This window comes from Falco cherrug, chromosome 7, assembly GCF_023634085.1.
Source record: "Falco cherrug isolate bFalChe1 chromosome 7, bFalChe1.pri, whole genome shotgun sequence".
NCBI lineage: Eukaryota > Metazoa > Chordata > Aves > Falconiformes > Falconidae > Falco > Falco cherrug.
In genome coordinates this window covers 64,364,765-64,382,380 of record NC_073703.1, presented here as the reverse complement: position 1 = coordinate 64,382,380, position 17,616 = coordinate 64,364,765, and the positions used below count along the sequence as shown (strand labels likewise).

Genomic DNA, 17,616 nt, shown 5'->3' with positions numbered 1-17,616 from the left:
ATTTTTGGTGAGATCAACTCAACAGGAGAGATTCAGTTCACAGCTAAATTTGTGAATCTTCCCCATGTGTTCTCTAGAACAAGCAGCTATCTTGTTTATAACAGAACTCAGCTCAGCTTCTGTTTTATAGTCATTGTTAGTAATTTCAACTCAGCAGTGGGAGGAGGAGAAGAAAGAGAAGGGAAGAGCTTTTTAATTAGCCAAAACTGTAGGACAAACACACACAACAGTCCATATTTTTGTAAATCTCACGACACTTACATATGTTTCTTGTTTTCTTTACAAGAATAGAGTTTAACTGCCCCGACGTCCTAGGCATCTATGGGTCTCAAACTAGTATCAGTTACTTGGCCATTCATATTAGAGCTCGTGCAAGCTATAACTCTAATTGTTTTTATATCTAACATGCTTTCCTTTTGCTTTAGAGTGTTGCCTCAGCATTAGGTAGTGAGTATATGGCACAGCAAACACCAAAAGTGAGAAGTATAGTGCCAGTAACACTACAAGATGACATAGGAAGATAAATTTGCATAGCAGCAATTATAATCAATCCTTCAAAATGCCCTCTGCATATCACACTTGCACTAGTCTAAGCCTGCCTGAGCTTTGGTAAAAGCAATATCTAGAGCTGAAGCCACTGGCTTTTGGACCTTCTGCACGCTGCAGAGTTCACCTTTTCTTCCAAACCAGTGAGAATAGAGGTGAAGAGGAAATGTAAGAATCAAAAGTCGCTGGTGTAAGCTTGTAAGTGAATTTACCAGCATATACTTTCCACATTGCACTGAGAATGTTTAGAGGCAATAGCTGTAGCATGTGTATAACTAAACACAATGCCATCCATGTGATATCAAAGTTAGAGAGTCAATGAGACAATCCCAATTATTAAGTGGCAACAACAATTACCCATTTTCTCCAGTGTTGCGTTCACTGTACTGCAGAACAAACACTCAAAAGTGGAAATCTACACCCTTTGCTTGGCTCCAAATAACTAGCTCACTGATTTAAGCTTCAAGCACAATGCCAAGTAGTGTCAGGTATCAGGTTTCAAATGTACCTACTACTTCATAAGAAGCAAAAAATGATCGCTAGAAATTGTCTTAACGTTGGCAAACCGGCTTTTGCTATTTTTTATCGCTCAAGCAGGTGATCCAGAAAAAATTTCCAGCCCCTGCCTAGACTGTGCATCAGGCCATGATGGCACAGTAGCCCATAACACAGAAACAGAAGAGTATGCAGTTCTGCCCCAAACAGTCATCTCTTAGCTTTTCTGGCCAAAAGCAAAAAAATCCTGCCCCAAGAGGCAGCAGTCATTTTAGTGGCCAGAGATGTCAGAGAACCAAAAGCATGTTGTGGGCCCATGTAATCTACATTTCTAGTGACAGGAGTAGATGTTATGGTGTACGGTAGTCAGATGTCTTGAGTATGGTTTCTTTTATAGAACATTATCTGAAAAGCAGCGAGATTTTTCTTGGAGCCCATGAATCTGTCACAGTAATGACTCCATCAATTATATTAGCAAAATCTAAAACCCGTTTCCATGAGAATGTAGCATCAAAAGAGAGCGTGAAGCCTCCCGAACTTTAAGAAGCCTCAGCTATCATCCACTTCTAATCAGTCACTGAGAGTGGTATCCAAACAGAGAAAAAGAAAGAAGTTTTGTAACTGATTACAAATAAGCAGCAGTGACTGTCAACCTTCCCAGAGAAGGTAGAAGGGCATTAAAAAGGCCGGTGAACTCCAGCTGTCTTCAGATACTGATGGGGGTCCTTGCCCATATAGTCATGGCATATATGGGTCAAATAAAGGAGTGGAAAGGAATTGGATTTTGTGCTCAAGAGCTAGAGACTTTGAGGACATAATTCTGGTTTGCTGAATATTTTCAGATCTCTCCATAGTCAGATAGCTCTAATACCATTGTTTTTCATACAGTGCTTTATGCCATAAAGAGTATTTACCTATTTTGAAAGTACGTTTCCTATCAAACTCCTGTTAAGTTTAAGGCAGATAAAGTTCAGAGCATGCACTATTCGAAAATGCTGCTTTTTCATTGTGACAGTAATGGCTTGCACTGAACTGCCTTAGCAAACCAAACAAGAGGCTAGGACAAAGACAGGGAGTCTAAATCCCTTCCTTCCTCACCTCAAAGTCCAGACCTAGAGAGCTCCTGAGGAGAGGCAGCAAGCATGAGATTTGTTTCCGACAGCAGAAACTTGAGAGCCAGAGCCACAACTGTTCAACCACAGCACCTCAAGGCCATCTAAGCAGAAGCTTTGTTTTCATTCTCCTTCCAAAGTACTGCCACATTTGCTCCAGCATCACAGGAAAGGAGACCATTAGCTCACCAGCACCAGTCTGAAATTTACACAGACCAGGGCAACCACTGTGTCATGGTTTAACCCTGGCCAGCAGCCAAGTACCACACAGCTACTCACTCACTCCACTCCCCTCCCCTGCTGGGATGGGGAGGAGAAACAGAAAAAGTTAAAATCCATGGGTTCAGGTAAGAACAGCTTAACAATTGAAATAAAGTATAACAACAACAGTAATTGTAATGAAGAGGAGAGGGAGAGAGAGGAATGAAACCCAAGGGCGGGGGACACCAAAAAACAGGTGACGCATAATGCAATTGCTCACCACCCACTGACCAATGCCCAGCCAGTCCCTGAGCAGCAATCGGCAGCCTCTGCCCTGGCCAACTCCTCCCACTTTATATACTGAGCCTGCCTGACATTCTATGGTATGGAACATCCCTTTGGCTAGTTCAGGTCAGCTGTCCTGGCTCTGCTCCCTCCCAGCTTCTTGTGCCCTCCTCACTGGCAGAGCATGGGAAACTGAAAAGTCCTTGATTTAGGGTAAGCACTACTTAGCAACAACTAAAACATCAGTATGTTATCAACATTCTCATACTAAATCCAAAACACAGCAGCGTACCAGCTACTAAGAAGAAAATTAACTCTATCCCAGCTGAAATCAGGGTACACTGCTGTCCTTTGGGAATCTACTTAATGGTCAAAACATCCACTGTATATCCTCTATGCACCAGATGCTGATGCTACAAGTGTTTGGCTGCTGCAAGGGAGAAAAGAGAAAAGACAAGTTCTCTGTCCCCCAGCAAGAGCAGGAGCAGATGCTATGGTCAATAAAGGTATCTAGTGGCTTACAGATCAATCAGATCACCTTTAGAACAACTCCATCACATTCAGGGCTGGGACATCCTTTATCAAAGGGAATAAAATCCATTCCTACCTTGCTCTGGTAATAAAGTTCTGAAAACCTTCAGGATTCACTCCCTCCTCCTCCTCTTCCTGTTTCTTTTTTGATCGCTTCTGAACCATCTGCTCTGTTTCCTGTTAATAAGCGGTATCAGTAAGTGTCTCTACGTAGTCACTTTATGTTCCACAGCATAGCTACAACTCAGAGAAGACAAAAAAGCAATTTCATGGGATCTAAGAAAAAAACCCATCAAGTCCAAAGAGCCATATTATAAGCATTTCACTATGTGCAACAGAATGGATAAATATAGACAGCCCCAGAGACAGCATGCTAAGCATACACTAAACTCGTTCCTCCACCTGACATAACTTATTAGAATTGATTTGCTGAGAAGAGGTCAAGTCTTCACAAATACATGCTGCTCCTTCCAATATACTCTTTGCTGGGAAATAAGGAAGTATGGAGGGGAAAAAATAGAATCATTCTTTACAGATATTAGATCCTCTTTCTACTTTTGCTGTTTCTGTCACAAATACTGAGCTCTTCAAAATAGCTTTTATTTGAGCGTCTTTCCCAAAAGGAGATATTCAGGAAGAAAGGAAAACAAAAATATAAAATTACATTAAAAGAAACTCAATCAAGGAGGTATGCTGAGGGTATCCACATTTCCTACTGTAAACTAGGAGTTCTCATTTGAGTTAATTTCTCTTGTCACGCAGCAAATTGCCAAAGGCTTATCTACATACCAGAAATACACTGCTTTAGCAAAAGCAAAGAAAGTAAAACAGTATTGTGGCAAATATGGATTTACACACTAAAACATACTGGAATAAAGCATGCTAAGCCTTTGTGTGTGAGAATGGGAGCAAGCTCTCAGATAAGTGATCTTTCTATTTTACACAATAGAACTTGTTGACACTAGAAGTTGTATTGATACAAACATTTTTGTTAATTAAAAAAAACCCTACAGGCCTGTCTGAAATACCTATACCAGCATACAAACTTTATCTGACCAGACTTGACCTCCCCTTCATTGTTTCCTACTGGTAGTTTGAGCATTCCCAGGATGAAAGGGTCAGATAGACCTTTTGAAAGATAATTCAAGAGGGGGAAGAAAAAGCCACTGTGGGACATGTCTCTACCCTTCACTACTCATGTAAAAGTCAGGACAATGTGATCTGTTTTACTCAGTTTGCTGGAGGTATTATTTTTTTCTTCTGTGTCACTACAGAAGATACATAACTGCTAGTAGGAGTCCCCTACTAAATCTGAAGTTACAAGTCGGTTAAAGAAGTCTGTATGTTGGACTCTGACATCAAAAAACCTCATAGCCTAAGAGTCTCTCAATGGCTTAAAATGTGTACGTCTTAAAACCTCAAGTGATCTGTTCTCACTTGTTTTAACTGAGAAAATATGTTTATGCACTGATTTATTACCAGTTACACAGCTTTAGTTTGTGAATTTACTCAAGAGTTAGCAGAAAATCCTGATGCTTGAATACAATTTGAGTGGAAATTAGATCCAAAGCAGCTGCGTTCTTCACTCACCACAGAACCACCCAAGTGTTTTGTGGTTACTCCTAACAGAGTAATTCCATGAGCATTAGGCATACAAGGCACTCCCTGGAACAGATTTGGTTCAATACCAACCTTGCTTTGACAGATCAAGTTACTAGATGTCAGTTCTGACAAGGTAATGTAAGTGAACATCCTCTGCTAACTGTAGGAGCTTGGAGGCCTGTGGGCACAGCAGCCTCTGAAAGCAAAATTTAAACTACCCTTGTTCTAACACTAAAGAAATGCTAGAGGGCAAAGAAAAGGGGAAGCTGTTCTTGCAAAACAAGGATTAGCATGAAACCACTATGCTAAATACATCTTTTACATCTAAAGAGGTGAAAATTATTTAAATTAGGACCTACTTCTCCTTATCACTGCACATGCAGAGTCCCATACTACAGACAGGTAGCAGTCCCTCCATATACCAAACAAAGGTAAAATACATATTTCATACTGTTCTGTATTAAAAATGTAATCTCTAAAAGAAGCATCACAAAAATAGGGAGAAATGGGAAGAAGCATTACAAAGCACTAAAATCAAAGACAAACCAAAGAAAAAGCAAGCTGCCAGTTAAATTCCACTTCAAATCAACATTTCTTTTTACTTTTGTGTACATGATTACTGAACTGCATATATGATGTAGTAAAACCGTTGTCATTCTCACAATTTGAACAGACAAACTACCATTACTGGATGCGCAACTGTGAACAGACCACGTAAATTACAGAACAGAGCCTTAAAAACACTCTGCTTGACAGCAGCCAGCAGGAGATACTTTAGAAGATGACAACAGAAACCAGAAGAGCTACCAAAAGAAGAATCAAGAAAGAATTAATCACCTTGTTATAACAGATTATGAACTCGCCCAGCTGGTGAGCCAGGATACGACGACGATCATTTAGTCCTAAACGACGGCTGGGGAGCAGCATCCTCAAGGACTGCTGGAGATTGCTGGCAGCTCGTTTCAGAAAGCGCACCACAAGCTCCTGCAAGCAAGACAGATGGAGTTAACATCGGACCAGCTTCAAGATGCGGGTAGAAGAGAACAGAGCAGAGGTACTACAGCAGCTAATGACTGGCAAGAACTAAACACACTGTCCTGAGACGATGAGCTGACAACTGGCAAGGAAAAGCATTCTGCAATGTACATTTTTAATATAGCCCTACAAATCCAAGGTGGGGGGAGAAGACTGACGGCGTATCTTGCCTGAGGTGGGTCAGAATTGGGAACACTTGTGGAGTGTTTGTCTGAAAAGCATGGCAGATGAACAAACAAAACCATCAAGCAGCAAAAAGCAGCAACACAAAATAACCTGTGAAGTCCAATACCTTAGCAGAACAATTTCAAAAAACAACCTCCGATGTGTTAAAGAAAGCCTGTGGTGAAGTCTACTGACATAAAACCCTCTCAGCTCTATCACAGGGAAGGGGATCTTGGTCAGATATCTCCACTACAGAGATGAGCCCCATTTCATCACTTTTCATATATGTATACCAATTGCCACAGCCTCTCCACAGCAACAGATTACTGCATCTACAGCCATGTAATTCCAATCCCTCACCATGTCTGTTTGACCTCTGGTGGGGAAAACATACGGCAAGGCAAGATGCATCCTGTGGGTGTTTTGAACCCTTTCTGTCTCCCCTCTGGATTTGCTTTTGGTTAGGAGCTCTGCTAATGCATAAATGAGCAGTCTCACGGCCAAACTATTGGATTTCACAGCTCGCCTCTCACTGCCATTACTCCAGGCTGGTTTGATCTGTTATTTTAAACATTATTTTTCACAGTACAGCAGACAAAGTGACTCTCAAAAAGCCAGTTTTAATTTCCACTTGGAAAGAGCAGGGGTAACATTTTCCACTGAGTCGACTGATTATTCTTGACACACAATTTTATCTCTGAACTGCACTGGCTGCTTCCCTGCAACGTGCGTTCAGCAAGAATACGTTTGGATTTGCAGAAGGCTCAAGAGCCTACTGTATAAAGCTCTTTTTAGGAAGGTTTGTGAGGAGGTCTGGGCTTGCTGCACTCTAAAATGTATATACATCAAATATAGGGCCTCAAAATACTGCCTAGAAAAAATAATCACATTTAAAAAAACCAAACAAACCAACCAAAACACACAAAAAAATAAACAAAACCACACAACCACCTATGCTAGAAAGTAACTCTCTCTCCTCAGAAGCTTTTATTCCCCCCCCACCCCCCCTCTATCTAGAATGCAAAGAAGATTCCTAAGCACAGATGTCTGCAAAGAGTAAAACACTACATAGGAGAAAAGCAGGTACCTGTTTGAAAAAGCTTAACTAGGTACCCGTTTTATTTGAGTAGATGCATGCTTTCTTTAACACAGCGGAAACCAGATACTGCCAAGTAATCTTAAAGAATCTTAGAAAGAAGAATTCAAGAGTAGGTAAGCTCAGAGATCAGTAAAGGAGAACCAGAGAATCAGCAAAAGATCTGAGCAGCTTGGATGTCAACCACACTCTAGCCCTTAAAAGCTGCCTTCTTTATCGCTGCTCAGGTATCAGTCAGCAGCCTTTACCTTGTCTGTATATTAAGAAATACAGCACTGGCAGCTGGACAAAGATAGAAAACTATAATCTCAGTTGGACTTCAGTTCTTCCAAGGAAGGGAATTGGCCTCAAAACTCTCAAGGCAGATTTCAGCTCGGCTTCTCAGTCTGACCAACACAAAGTTTCTTACCATTTGCTCATCCTCTTTGGCAGCCCAGGCAGGATTCTGGATCTGGTCACCAGCCTCCTTCATCAGTCGCAACTGAACGTGCTGTAAATAGGCAGAGAAAGCCCTGCGAGCTTGCACTTTGCTGTGGACCAAAAGAACCAGTCAGCTATCTTCAGAGTATTAATGGGAAGAGTTACAGCAGTCAGGCATAGCTTATGAACCCAAGTACAGTCAGCAAGGACCTCCTAGGTGCACAAATGTTGAAGCTCAAGGCAAGAAAGACCCCTTCACCCCACCACTATTGTCAAGGAGACCTTCAGTTCACCAAGATGGGGTAGGTATTGCAGGAGATACAAAAGGCAGCAGACTAAGTTCTAAAACAGTCACCAAAAATGGAATGTTCTCCTTCCCTTTTCACATCCTTAACCACTCTCCTCCAAAAGCCAATAACATGAACATCAGCAAAACTGTGTATTTTTAAACCAAATTGAAGGCTCTCTTGGGCCTCTGTCTTCACAAGCATTTTGAACACCACAACAACAGACCGTAAAATAAATAAAGGGCTCTGTACTGGTGCCAGAGCTACAACAAAGGCCCTGCAATTCCTATTGGAAATGAAAGAATTAAATCTGTGAAAGTGAGCCCTTCCCCTGCTGGCCCAAGGACACAAGCCAAATTTCATTGAGCAAGGCACCACTGGAGAATGAAAGAACATCAGAAAAGTCTGCTGTGCAGCTGGCTGAACATGTTGGGAAGCTGTGTGCATGAACTGAGGAGAGGATTGGGGTAGGACTGGGAGGGACACGTTGCTTTTCATTCCCTCACAATGGAAGTCACTTTAGCATATGCATCTGTTGTGAGAGAAATTGCTGAAGGTTTTGCCTAAATCTGTTCATTGTCATCTTGGCCTAAACCCTCTCCTCCTGCTCCTCCTCCACTCTGCTCTACCAATCCCCACTCTTCCTCATAGTTTTTCCCACAGTCACTACAAGCTGTCCCTTGGATTGCCAAGCATGACTTCTTTCCTTTTCATAAGAATGTAGAAGCAGATGGGCTTTAGTGTCAGTAACAGATTCCCCTTTCATCACAGAAAATGTCATCTTTTCTATAAAATTATCAAGTTTCATCTTTTATTATTCCTATCCTCAAAGTCACCCAGTTCTTCCCATATTTATTCCACTACTTTTCTCTCCTATTAATGACTCAGAACTTTTTTTCAGCAGCAAATTTCATTAGCACATTTCTACATTTGACTTTATTATTAAGATCAGCTTCAGACTGATTCCTGAGGAACCTCACCATTTTTTCCTCTACTTGTTGTCTGATTTTTAGGAATATTCTCAGATACTTACACAGTCCTTATGACTCCAGGTACATGAGTCCCTGAAATGTCATTAAAAACTCAGTCCAGAAATATCTGTAAATTTCATGATCACTTTGTTAGGGTTACATAAAAATCATACAACATAGTAGCACTTACAGAGATCAACGCATCGATTTAATATATTTTAATTTTTCAGTTCTTACCTAAAAGTATCCATGCATCTGCTTAATCATTAGCTTTTGATGCTTCTGGAAGACTATGCCAGGCCCAAAGAGGGGCTAAACAAATGATGAGTTCACAAAAGTCTCAAAACTAACATCCTCTGTGGATAGCTGTACTAGTACTGCCAGAACTAAAACATGATAAAAACACCCAGTCACAATTCCTGTCTTCCAGTGAACTACAGAACGCACAGCAGGTCTTGTAACACCTTCGAGCTCTATATACTGCTAGCCACCACACCTACCTATGTTCCACATGTGTGGAACAACAGGAGAACATTCTAAACCCAGACTAAGAATTAATGCCATCATATATCAGAAAAGGCTCTCCCCTGAAGGCTCTCTAGGGCTGCCAGGTTTGTTTTAGGTGGAGCTCAAACAACTCATGACCAGAAGTTCAAGATTTGCACTAGCAGGAATTAAGGAGCCCCTGTTATCAACATCAGCACAGTAATACAGTTCTCTGCCTGCACCTGATAATTCCATGATTACAAAATGGGAAACTGGAGAAGGTCCTTGTTTAACACTGCCTCTCCTCTGGCGTGTGGAATATTGAAACCTGAGGCCCTAAATGCAGGAACTAGTAATTCCCTTTTCATTTTACTTCCCTAGGAATGGCACAGTTGGGGGAGCATGTTTCATTCAACTGTGACTTCTTCATGAGTAACACCCAGTGTGTGGAAGGCAGAGAGACTGCCTCATCAGGCCGACTAAAGGAGAGAGTAAAGTCCTACCACTTGAAAAAACAACTGACTACAACAAACCTGGTTTCTTTTGGATGAAAATTTCATTACCCCAGCTCCTCTGCCTGTTGATCCCACAAGCAAAGCTTTCATCAATGACAGATCAGACAGGGCCAAGCCTAGCACAATCCTGGAACATGAGGTCACCACACTTCTGTGGGGAATCCCAACAGGACTGGGTACTCAGCAAGATTCTGCCAGAACATCAGACAAAGCTCATGTTCTTGGCAGGAGTTGGTTCCATATATAGGTAGATGACAGCATTGCTATGTTCATCCTCGAAACAGGTTTCAGAATCTTCCCTGTCACGACAGTAAGCGTCCTTACCACAAGAATACCAGAACAATCCCCAAATCCATTTAATCATTCATAAATCCTCTCAGAAACTAAACTAAGACAGCAACAACAAGTAAAATTATTTTCTCTACCTTTGGACGTTTTTCCACAGAAAACATAATGTTGCTTCTTATCTAGATGTAAAATCCTCCTACACAGATATATATGATAACTCTTGTTGCCCTTCCTGTCCCTCTGCAGACAGACAGTTTTACTACACACATTTCACGGAAAGACCATGCTTCTAGACATCTAGTAGGACCCTGGTTGCTGTTATTCTATAGAATCTCCAGCACCTCTCTTTCTCAAGCAAGAGCCACACAGGAGAACGTACCCTGCTTCACACAGTCATACTCAACAGCAGGCAATGAGATGTTTCAGTAATTTGTCTCTGTCAAATGACCTCCTGCCTTGTTCTCAGGAGGTGATGACCTTGAGCAGAGATTATTATCAGAGATAAAAATTCTATCACCAAAAATGAGAAAACTAATTTTATGGAGGAGGCAACACTGAGGTATTCCTACCCAACCGTTCTTGGATAGTTTAACATATGTTTATACCCACTTTTTTGGAAGTGCAAAGAATGAAAAGACAAACTTTAGAATTCAATAGCAGGTATCCTGCATTAAGACAGAGGCATTTCAGAAGCCTGAGCTGACCAAGGAACAGCTTATATCACCAGACTAAAGAACAGCAATGGAAACTATGGGTTATGCTTTATACTAATCAAACAGGTCAGGTATTTAGGTAAACTGCCAGTCTTTGCAACTATCTCCCTTCTGTGCCAGCTACTTGCTATGGCAGCCCAGAGCTAAAACCAAAATCCAGGCCCCTTTCTCTAGGGTCCTCTTACCTCCTCACATTCATCATGTGGCACATTTTAACTGATACTAGTTGTTAGTCAAAACTCAATGCAACATGCAAAATTCTCTCACCTCAGGTTTCCATGCTTTTGAAGAATTTGCAGCAAGTTAAACTGAGATTCTGAGTCTTTTTTTTGAAGCAACGGCTCTCCTCCATCTTCAGTTTTCTTGTCAAGTTTTTTTGGCAACCTCTCCTTACGAGTAGTTTTCACCAAGTCAGAGAGCTTTGCTTTGCTTTTCACCTGGGTGTCCGAAAGAGAGCCCACAGTTCTATCCAGCTCTTCATCTGCATCTGCATCTACTGCCTCTTCCTCCTCACCTTCTGTGTCTGATTTGAGGGACAGTTTTGTTGTTTCTGATGTCCCTGTAGCAGAGGAGAAATTACCTAAGCTGGTTAAGAAGAAAAGAAGTGGGGAAGACTGCTCCGCTACTTATGCCCTTTGGTTTACTGCTAGGACAGAACACTACCATTTTAGAACATCATCTTCAGTATCACTACATTTTATTATTTTCTGTCTTTCTGCTTGTGTATCAGGCAGTTGAGAAGCCCATTTTCCCAGTATCAGAGAAAACAGACCAAGATTCTTGTCTTAACTCTACAAAACGGTGTGGGGAAGACACAGGACAACACCACAAAGGCATTTTCCTGACTCTTTATATATTTACACACACACATAGAGACTCATACTTAACATATATACATGAAAAAACAAAAAATGAGTATCAGAAAAAACACAACTATAAAATATAAACTTCCACATGTGCCAATAAACATCACGTATCTTCACACAGCACTAAAAATCACTTCATGACATACAATCTCTCCCATTGCAGTCAGTATCACATAGCTACTAGAAAGAATTTAGATAACGGCTTTGGGAACAGCCACTTGTGAGGACCATTCACCTCTGTACACCTTTTTAAGTTCTTCCCACATCAGTTTGGATAAGGATTTCTCTCTTTCCAACAGCTTAGAGTCACTGCTATGAAGAACCACCAGCCTGGAAGGTCTCAAGTTTTCATCTTTCTCTGAAAAGCTGGAGGACTAGAGAAGCACACATGCTGTTGAATTCTTGTGCCCAAAAATGCAACTGCAAGCTTGCCTTCAAGAAAATATTGACTATCTTTAGTCATATACATGGGGATGTGGAATGGTGGGAATGAAATACTAGGCTAAGAAGACAGGAAACTCAGAAGAGTAATGAAGTGAAAACTATTAACACTTGAAATGAAAACTATTAACTTCAACCTGCGAATCCCTTTAGGGACTACAAAGGCCAGAACAACCCCATTCACACACATTTCAAATGAGAAGAAGTTGCTTGCTTGCTCTTGACTAGCTGCTCATCTAAGACTCTAGCCATGCATACCTGATGATCTTGCCCGTGCTGCTCTAGTCTTGCCATGACATCGCCGGCGCTTCCGTAACTCCAGCGAAACAAGCTTTCTCTCATAAAAGAGAGCATGAGAGTCTACAGCTTCCAGCCTCATATCCAGCCTTCCATTAAGACCTGCTCTGGGAAGCATAATACAGAGACATCCTCAATCTCCCTCTCTCCTTCTCTCCCTGATGATACAAGAGACTTGGTAGATTAAACTTCTTCAAAGAAAGTTTCCCTGACACAGGGAAAAAATATTTATGATCAGTCTAACTTTGTTCTGTTTAAAGCCTGCAAATGTTTGAAGGGAGTCTTTACAAGACATCGTCTCTTAAAGCCCCAAAATGCACTTATCTAATATGTCATGCTTTCATGACTGAGCAGCATCTGTCCATTGTGTAGCAGCTCAAAAGCACAATTAACAGGGAAAACGGAATTGCAAGAGTACAAAACAACGGAGAGGAGCGGAAAGAGTGTACATGGACCTGAGTCCAGTCTTCTGAACCTTGTATGTAGACAGCTTGTTCTTCACTGTTTTGTCAAAGATAAGAACATTAACATAATCTGAGTGGAAAATTACAACCTTTCTACAAGTTCTGCCTAAACCAAGGGAGAAGGAACCCTGCCAGACTCCTTAAGAGAGACAAATCTGGGTGGTAGGAATGCCAAAGTAGGAAGCCTAAGAACAATTGTAAGGTCTACTCCTTAAAAATTAAGCTCTCCATGTGCTGGGATACTCTTTGCTCACCGTATTTACTTTTCTAAAATTATTTTGACAGATTTCAGGTAGCAAAGGTGTTAGCCCAGGACTTGGAATATGAAGCTGTGGAAATCTAAATTCAAAATAAATCCTACAAAGTATAAGTTATTTAATTAAGAAGCCATTTACCGGGATCTCCCAGTGACAAAGTCTCTTTTCATCTTGCTCCTGCAAAGAGAAAAACAGCAAAAATTACCTTCCATTCTGGGTCATCGACTGGATTAAAAAGCCTCCAAAGTCTTTCATGTGTACAATGAAAAGGCTTTTCATTGTACAGATGAAATTTACAGAATTCCTTGTGAGCTCTAACTTAAAGGAAAAAAAAAGGCTCCAAAAGAGGAAGTCTGAGCAGCTGTTCTATAACTGATGCTTGCATTTGTCTGGTGTAAATTGTAGAAGGTGTCATTTGGACCTACCCTCCAGACATATCCCAAAAGTGCACAGAAAAAAAAAAAAAATTGTACAGTGCTGATGCAGGAAGACTTTCTGTAAATACCATCTCCTCATTCAGCAACCTTACCCTTACTCGACGGTTACTTAATTGTAGATCTCAAATTTGGATAAGAAAAATCAAGAAGGAAGTACATACAGTGAAAGATACTGGATACAACTCTCAATGGAAGTTCAGCCGGTGGCATGAATTGTAATTTCCAACCAAGCACAACCCAGAGAAGGAGGCATCTAATCATACTTGCACAAACAGGAATACTAAACCTTTGACAAATAGGGATACTAAATCTTTGGAACAGATTTTAGTGCCTACTTTGCACGAGGACAAGCTCTAATGTGACTTTAGCTTTGAAACAAAAGGTAAGCAAGGACCACCTATAGTCTCTTCACAGAAGAGCCTAGGTGCTTGAAGGTTTTTCATATCTATAGTCATCTTTTTACTCCAGTGACTCCCATGCCCTTTGTGTATTGTCTGTTTTGCTCAGAAGCTCAACATGTAAAAAATGTGAGAAACCTCCACAGCCACTGGCACACTAGAGAAGATACAAACAAATATTATCACCCCTGTAAATCACAGGCTGGCGTTTACAATACCGGTTAAAGGAGGAATCAATCCTTTTCATTCTGTTTGTGCCCTTTGCCTCCCTCCCAAACGGAAAAGCTTTCTACCTGTCCTGAAACAGACGTGTAGCCAGCATGTAGTTCATTGATGTCTTGTGCTCTAAAAAGGATCTAGAAAAACAAAATACAGGATGTGCCAAGATAAAGCTTAACACAATGAAAGGCAGCATAATACAGAAATAAATGACCTATAAAAAGCATCCCAAAAGTAGTTTGACACAATATGCTGTACCATAACAGAAAAGAGGAAAAGAGAGCCATCACTTCTCAGCTGAAGTTCCTGGTGAGGCAAGAGACAGAGAAACAGTGCAGACTGGAAAAAAATTAGAAAAGTGTAATACAGTATCATTCACAGGATGAGTCCTATATTATGTTTATGGCCTAATGACAGAGTACACAGTATATACAGCTCTGGGATGTAAAAGCAGGTAGCAGGAATAGATTACATGAAGTGAAGAAATTTTTATTCTGACAGAAAAGCAACATCAGAAGCAATGCTTGGCAGCTTTTCATGCAGTGCAGTTAGGTGAAGCAGCAGCAGTTAAAAACAAGGATGCTTTTTTTTTTTTTTTCTGATCCCTTAACACTAAAATACCTCTACCAAATCCCTCAATATATGTCTATCTGATTGTTAAGCTGGTTGATCTACATATACCTAACACAGAATATCCCTCAACACAGAGCAATCAGTGCAACACTGAGCCATCCAATTGGGTTCATATTCTTACCCATAAAGGTCCCATGTTAATGGGGTGGGGAATATCCGGATGAAGCCTCCCCTCCGTTCATTCTCCTCTCTCACTCGACGAAGAACTTTTATCTTGGAATAAAAACAGGAAAAAGAAAACAGCCAGTAAAATAGATACAATAAAAAACAAACCTTAGAAAAATCTCTGTTTCAGAGGACAAGACTATTACTGCAGTCCTGGGAACAGACTGGGCACATATGATATTCTTAAGAAATTTTATCTTGCATTTAAATTCTAAAGGAGTTATTCCACTGCTTGGAGCACATATGTATGCCTGGCACGACTGAGGGCAAGGTCAGTACCAGCAGTAAAACTCAGCAGTTCCGTTTCAAAAATTATACTACTTCTGTCATGTTATTCATATACATCCACTTGCTCTTTCCTGAGCAAATAGCCCCACATATTGCATGAAAGCCAAGGTAAATAAAAAAATATTTAACAGTCTACTTACCTCCTCCATGGAGAGACCTAGCACAGAGCTGCCTTGCCTTCCTGTTGCTTTTTCCCTGCCTGAGGGCACTGGGTTTTTAATTTCAGCATCACTGGCAGACAGAGGACGAGTACGCTGTTGAGACAGTGTGAATCCAGATTTTCCCCTTTTCCTCTCTCAACTTACTTTAAGAAAAAAAGCAACATTCAAATTCCAGGACCCCATTCCCGGCAGAATTTACACTCCAGAGTACTACAGCCAGAATTCACAATTCCACACTCCAGCTGTTGAAAACTCCACACCCCAGCAGGCATTAAGTGTGAGTACTTACATTCCCAGTTTTTAGCACAGCAGGACTCAGAATTCAGGCATCAGTGCCAGTATTTACACCCCTGGCCCCTTCCGGAAGAAAACCAGATGCACCATTTCCAGGATTTCATACATGAAAATCCTCACCCAAGAGGCACTTAGAGCCAGCATTCACACTCACAGGCCCCACATACACTTGGATTCACACCCTAATGGTACCAGAACCTTGATTCTCTGTTCCAGTTCTGTTGCTGCACTAGAAAAACAGAGCTGTTAATTCACTGGTAAGAAAGTTGCAGGGAAAAAGTGAAAAATTCAGTTCACCACCTGTTAATTCTTTTGTTACTATACTGCTAGATCTCAGCTTGCTACTTAGTGCACTTAACGAACAGATCTCATATATGTACATAGGTATATCATGCAAATTTGTATGCATATGCAAATTTAAAAAGTAAAGAAAGAAATAATGTGCAGTCAGTCTCTCTAAGCTCCTTCTTAACCTGATGGGCAGTCCTGACCAATTCTAACAAAGAACAGGAATTCAAAGTGTCTTGAAGTTAGCAGGATTGTAAAAATCTTAAAATCCCAGCAAGACTGAAATCTTTGAATGTGTTCTCAAGTACATTTCAACTGGTCTTAGGCCCAGTTCAGATAAACTACCTCTGCAAAAATAACATTGAAAGGGCCTAACTGAGAAAGTCCCATGCCTTTATACAGAATTCAAATTCTCTATTAGCATTACACTGAGCAAAGAATGCACAGAGGCTTCTTAATCTAGAAAGAAGAGAAAAACATGACAGAAACCATAAGCTGGATAAGGCCAGGGGAATATTCCATATTGCTCAGATACAAAAAAACCAAACTCATGGCAAGATCAGGCTGTACCTTTATTTGTAAGGATTACTGGAATTGAATCCCATTCTCTGTTTCATTAGAAATTGCAAGTGGCTATTCAGAATCTGCAGATGAAGCGATTGCGAAAGGAACAGGCACTGCACTAGAATGGGTTACACTGCAGCGACTGGCACAGAAAGAGGAAAAAAAAAAAAACCAACCAAAACCAAAAGGAGACAGACATAGCAGGTGCCAGCTGAAACATTTTGTTAAGCCCAGTGAAAACTGATTAAATAAGCCAAGTGAAAACAAGACAATCTGAAAGAAGGTAGGAAACACAAGCATTTGCAGAAGAAATAAAAATGTCAGTAGTCAAACGGGTTTGCTTGATGCTGTAGATGGCATTAAGTTGAAAGGCTTTTAGTCTTTCTTCCTAAGCTTTCCTGCATTTCAAAAGCACAGCTCAACAACTTTTTTTAGTAACTTCTTCCAAAACCTCCTACTAGGTAACCTCCTACTAGGTAACCTCCTACTAGGTAACCTCCTACTAGGTAACCTCCTACTAGGTAACCTCCTACTAGGTAACCTCCTCTTAAAAACCATTTCCTGATGCTACGGTAACAATTATTGTGTGAGAACTGCTGCTCAAAGAGAGTATTACAGGAAATTTTTCATCATATCAGATCATCTCCTTCACTAAGGAAATACTTCAACGAAATCATCTCCAGTATTTCGATACAATGGAGATGATTTCATCGGTTACAAACAGAAAATGTATGCCTACATATTGGCAGTTCTGGCTCCTATGACTAGTGAAGCTCTGGCGCCTGAGAATAAAAAACTACACTACTGTCAAAATACTAGAGAAAAACTTTACTGAACTTCCTGCACAAACACTTTTTTTCAGTGTTTCACTACAGAATTCTCTCTGGCTGTACCATAGAAATATCTCCAGCTTCACAAAGATCTTGTTTCCTGTTTGACCCAGCTTATCTTTATAAGTATATATAAATCCAACCACTTTGTTTTATCTCCAAATTCTGAAAGCATCTCTGGTTCCCACATCATGATTCTAATTATACTAAGCACTGACAGCAGTTGGCACAAAGATCCTTCCTATTCTCTATGAAACCTCATTATT

At 40.7% G+C, this 17,616-nt stretch overlaps 1 protein-coding gene across 9 annotated transcripts in view; it reads right to left on the bottom strand.

The window, feature by feature from the left end:
- The window catches only part of TTLL5 (tubulin tyrosine ligase like 5), a 133,204-nt gene that overhangs the window by 72,146 nt on the left and 43,442 nt on the right, over positions 1-17,616 (bottom strand). For all 9 annotated transcript variants that reach the window (XR_008733161.1, XR_008733162.1, XM_055716167.1 and 6 more), the window contains 9 exons: positions 15,354-15,467; positions 14,882-14,973; positions 14,202-14,264; positions 13,212-13,250; positions 12,314-12,459; positions 11,016-11,307; positions 7,478-7,598; positions 5,610-5,756; positions 3,247-3,347 (listed from right to left, as the gene is read on the bottom strand). Coding sequence is in view for 7 of the 9 variants with exons in the window: in XM_055716167.1 (XP_055572142.1) it covers positions 3,247-3,347; positions 5,610-5,756; positions 7,478-7,598; positions 11,016-11,307; positions 12,314-12,459; positions 13,212-13,250; positions 14,202-14,264; positions 14,882-14,973; positions 15,354-15,467 (1,115 nt within the window). In the remaining 2 variants the exon portion in view is untranslated. The remainder of the gene's footprint in view (positions 1-3,246; positions 3,348-5,609; positions 5,757-7,477; positions 7,599-11,015; positions 11,308-12,313; positions 12,460-13,211; positions 13,251-14,201; positions 14,265-14,881; positions 14,974-15,353; positions 15,468-17,616) is intronic.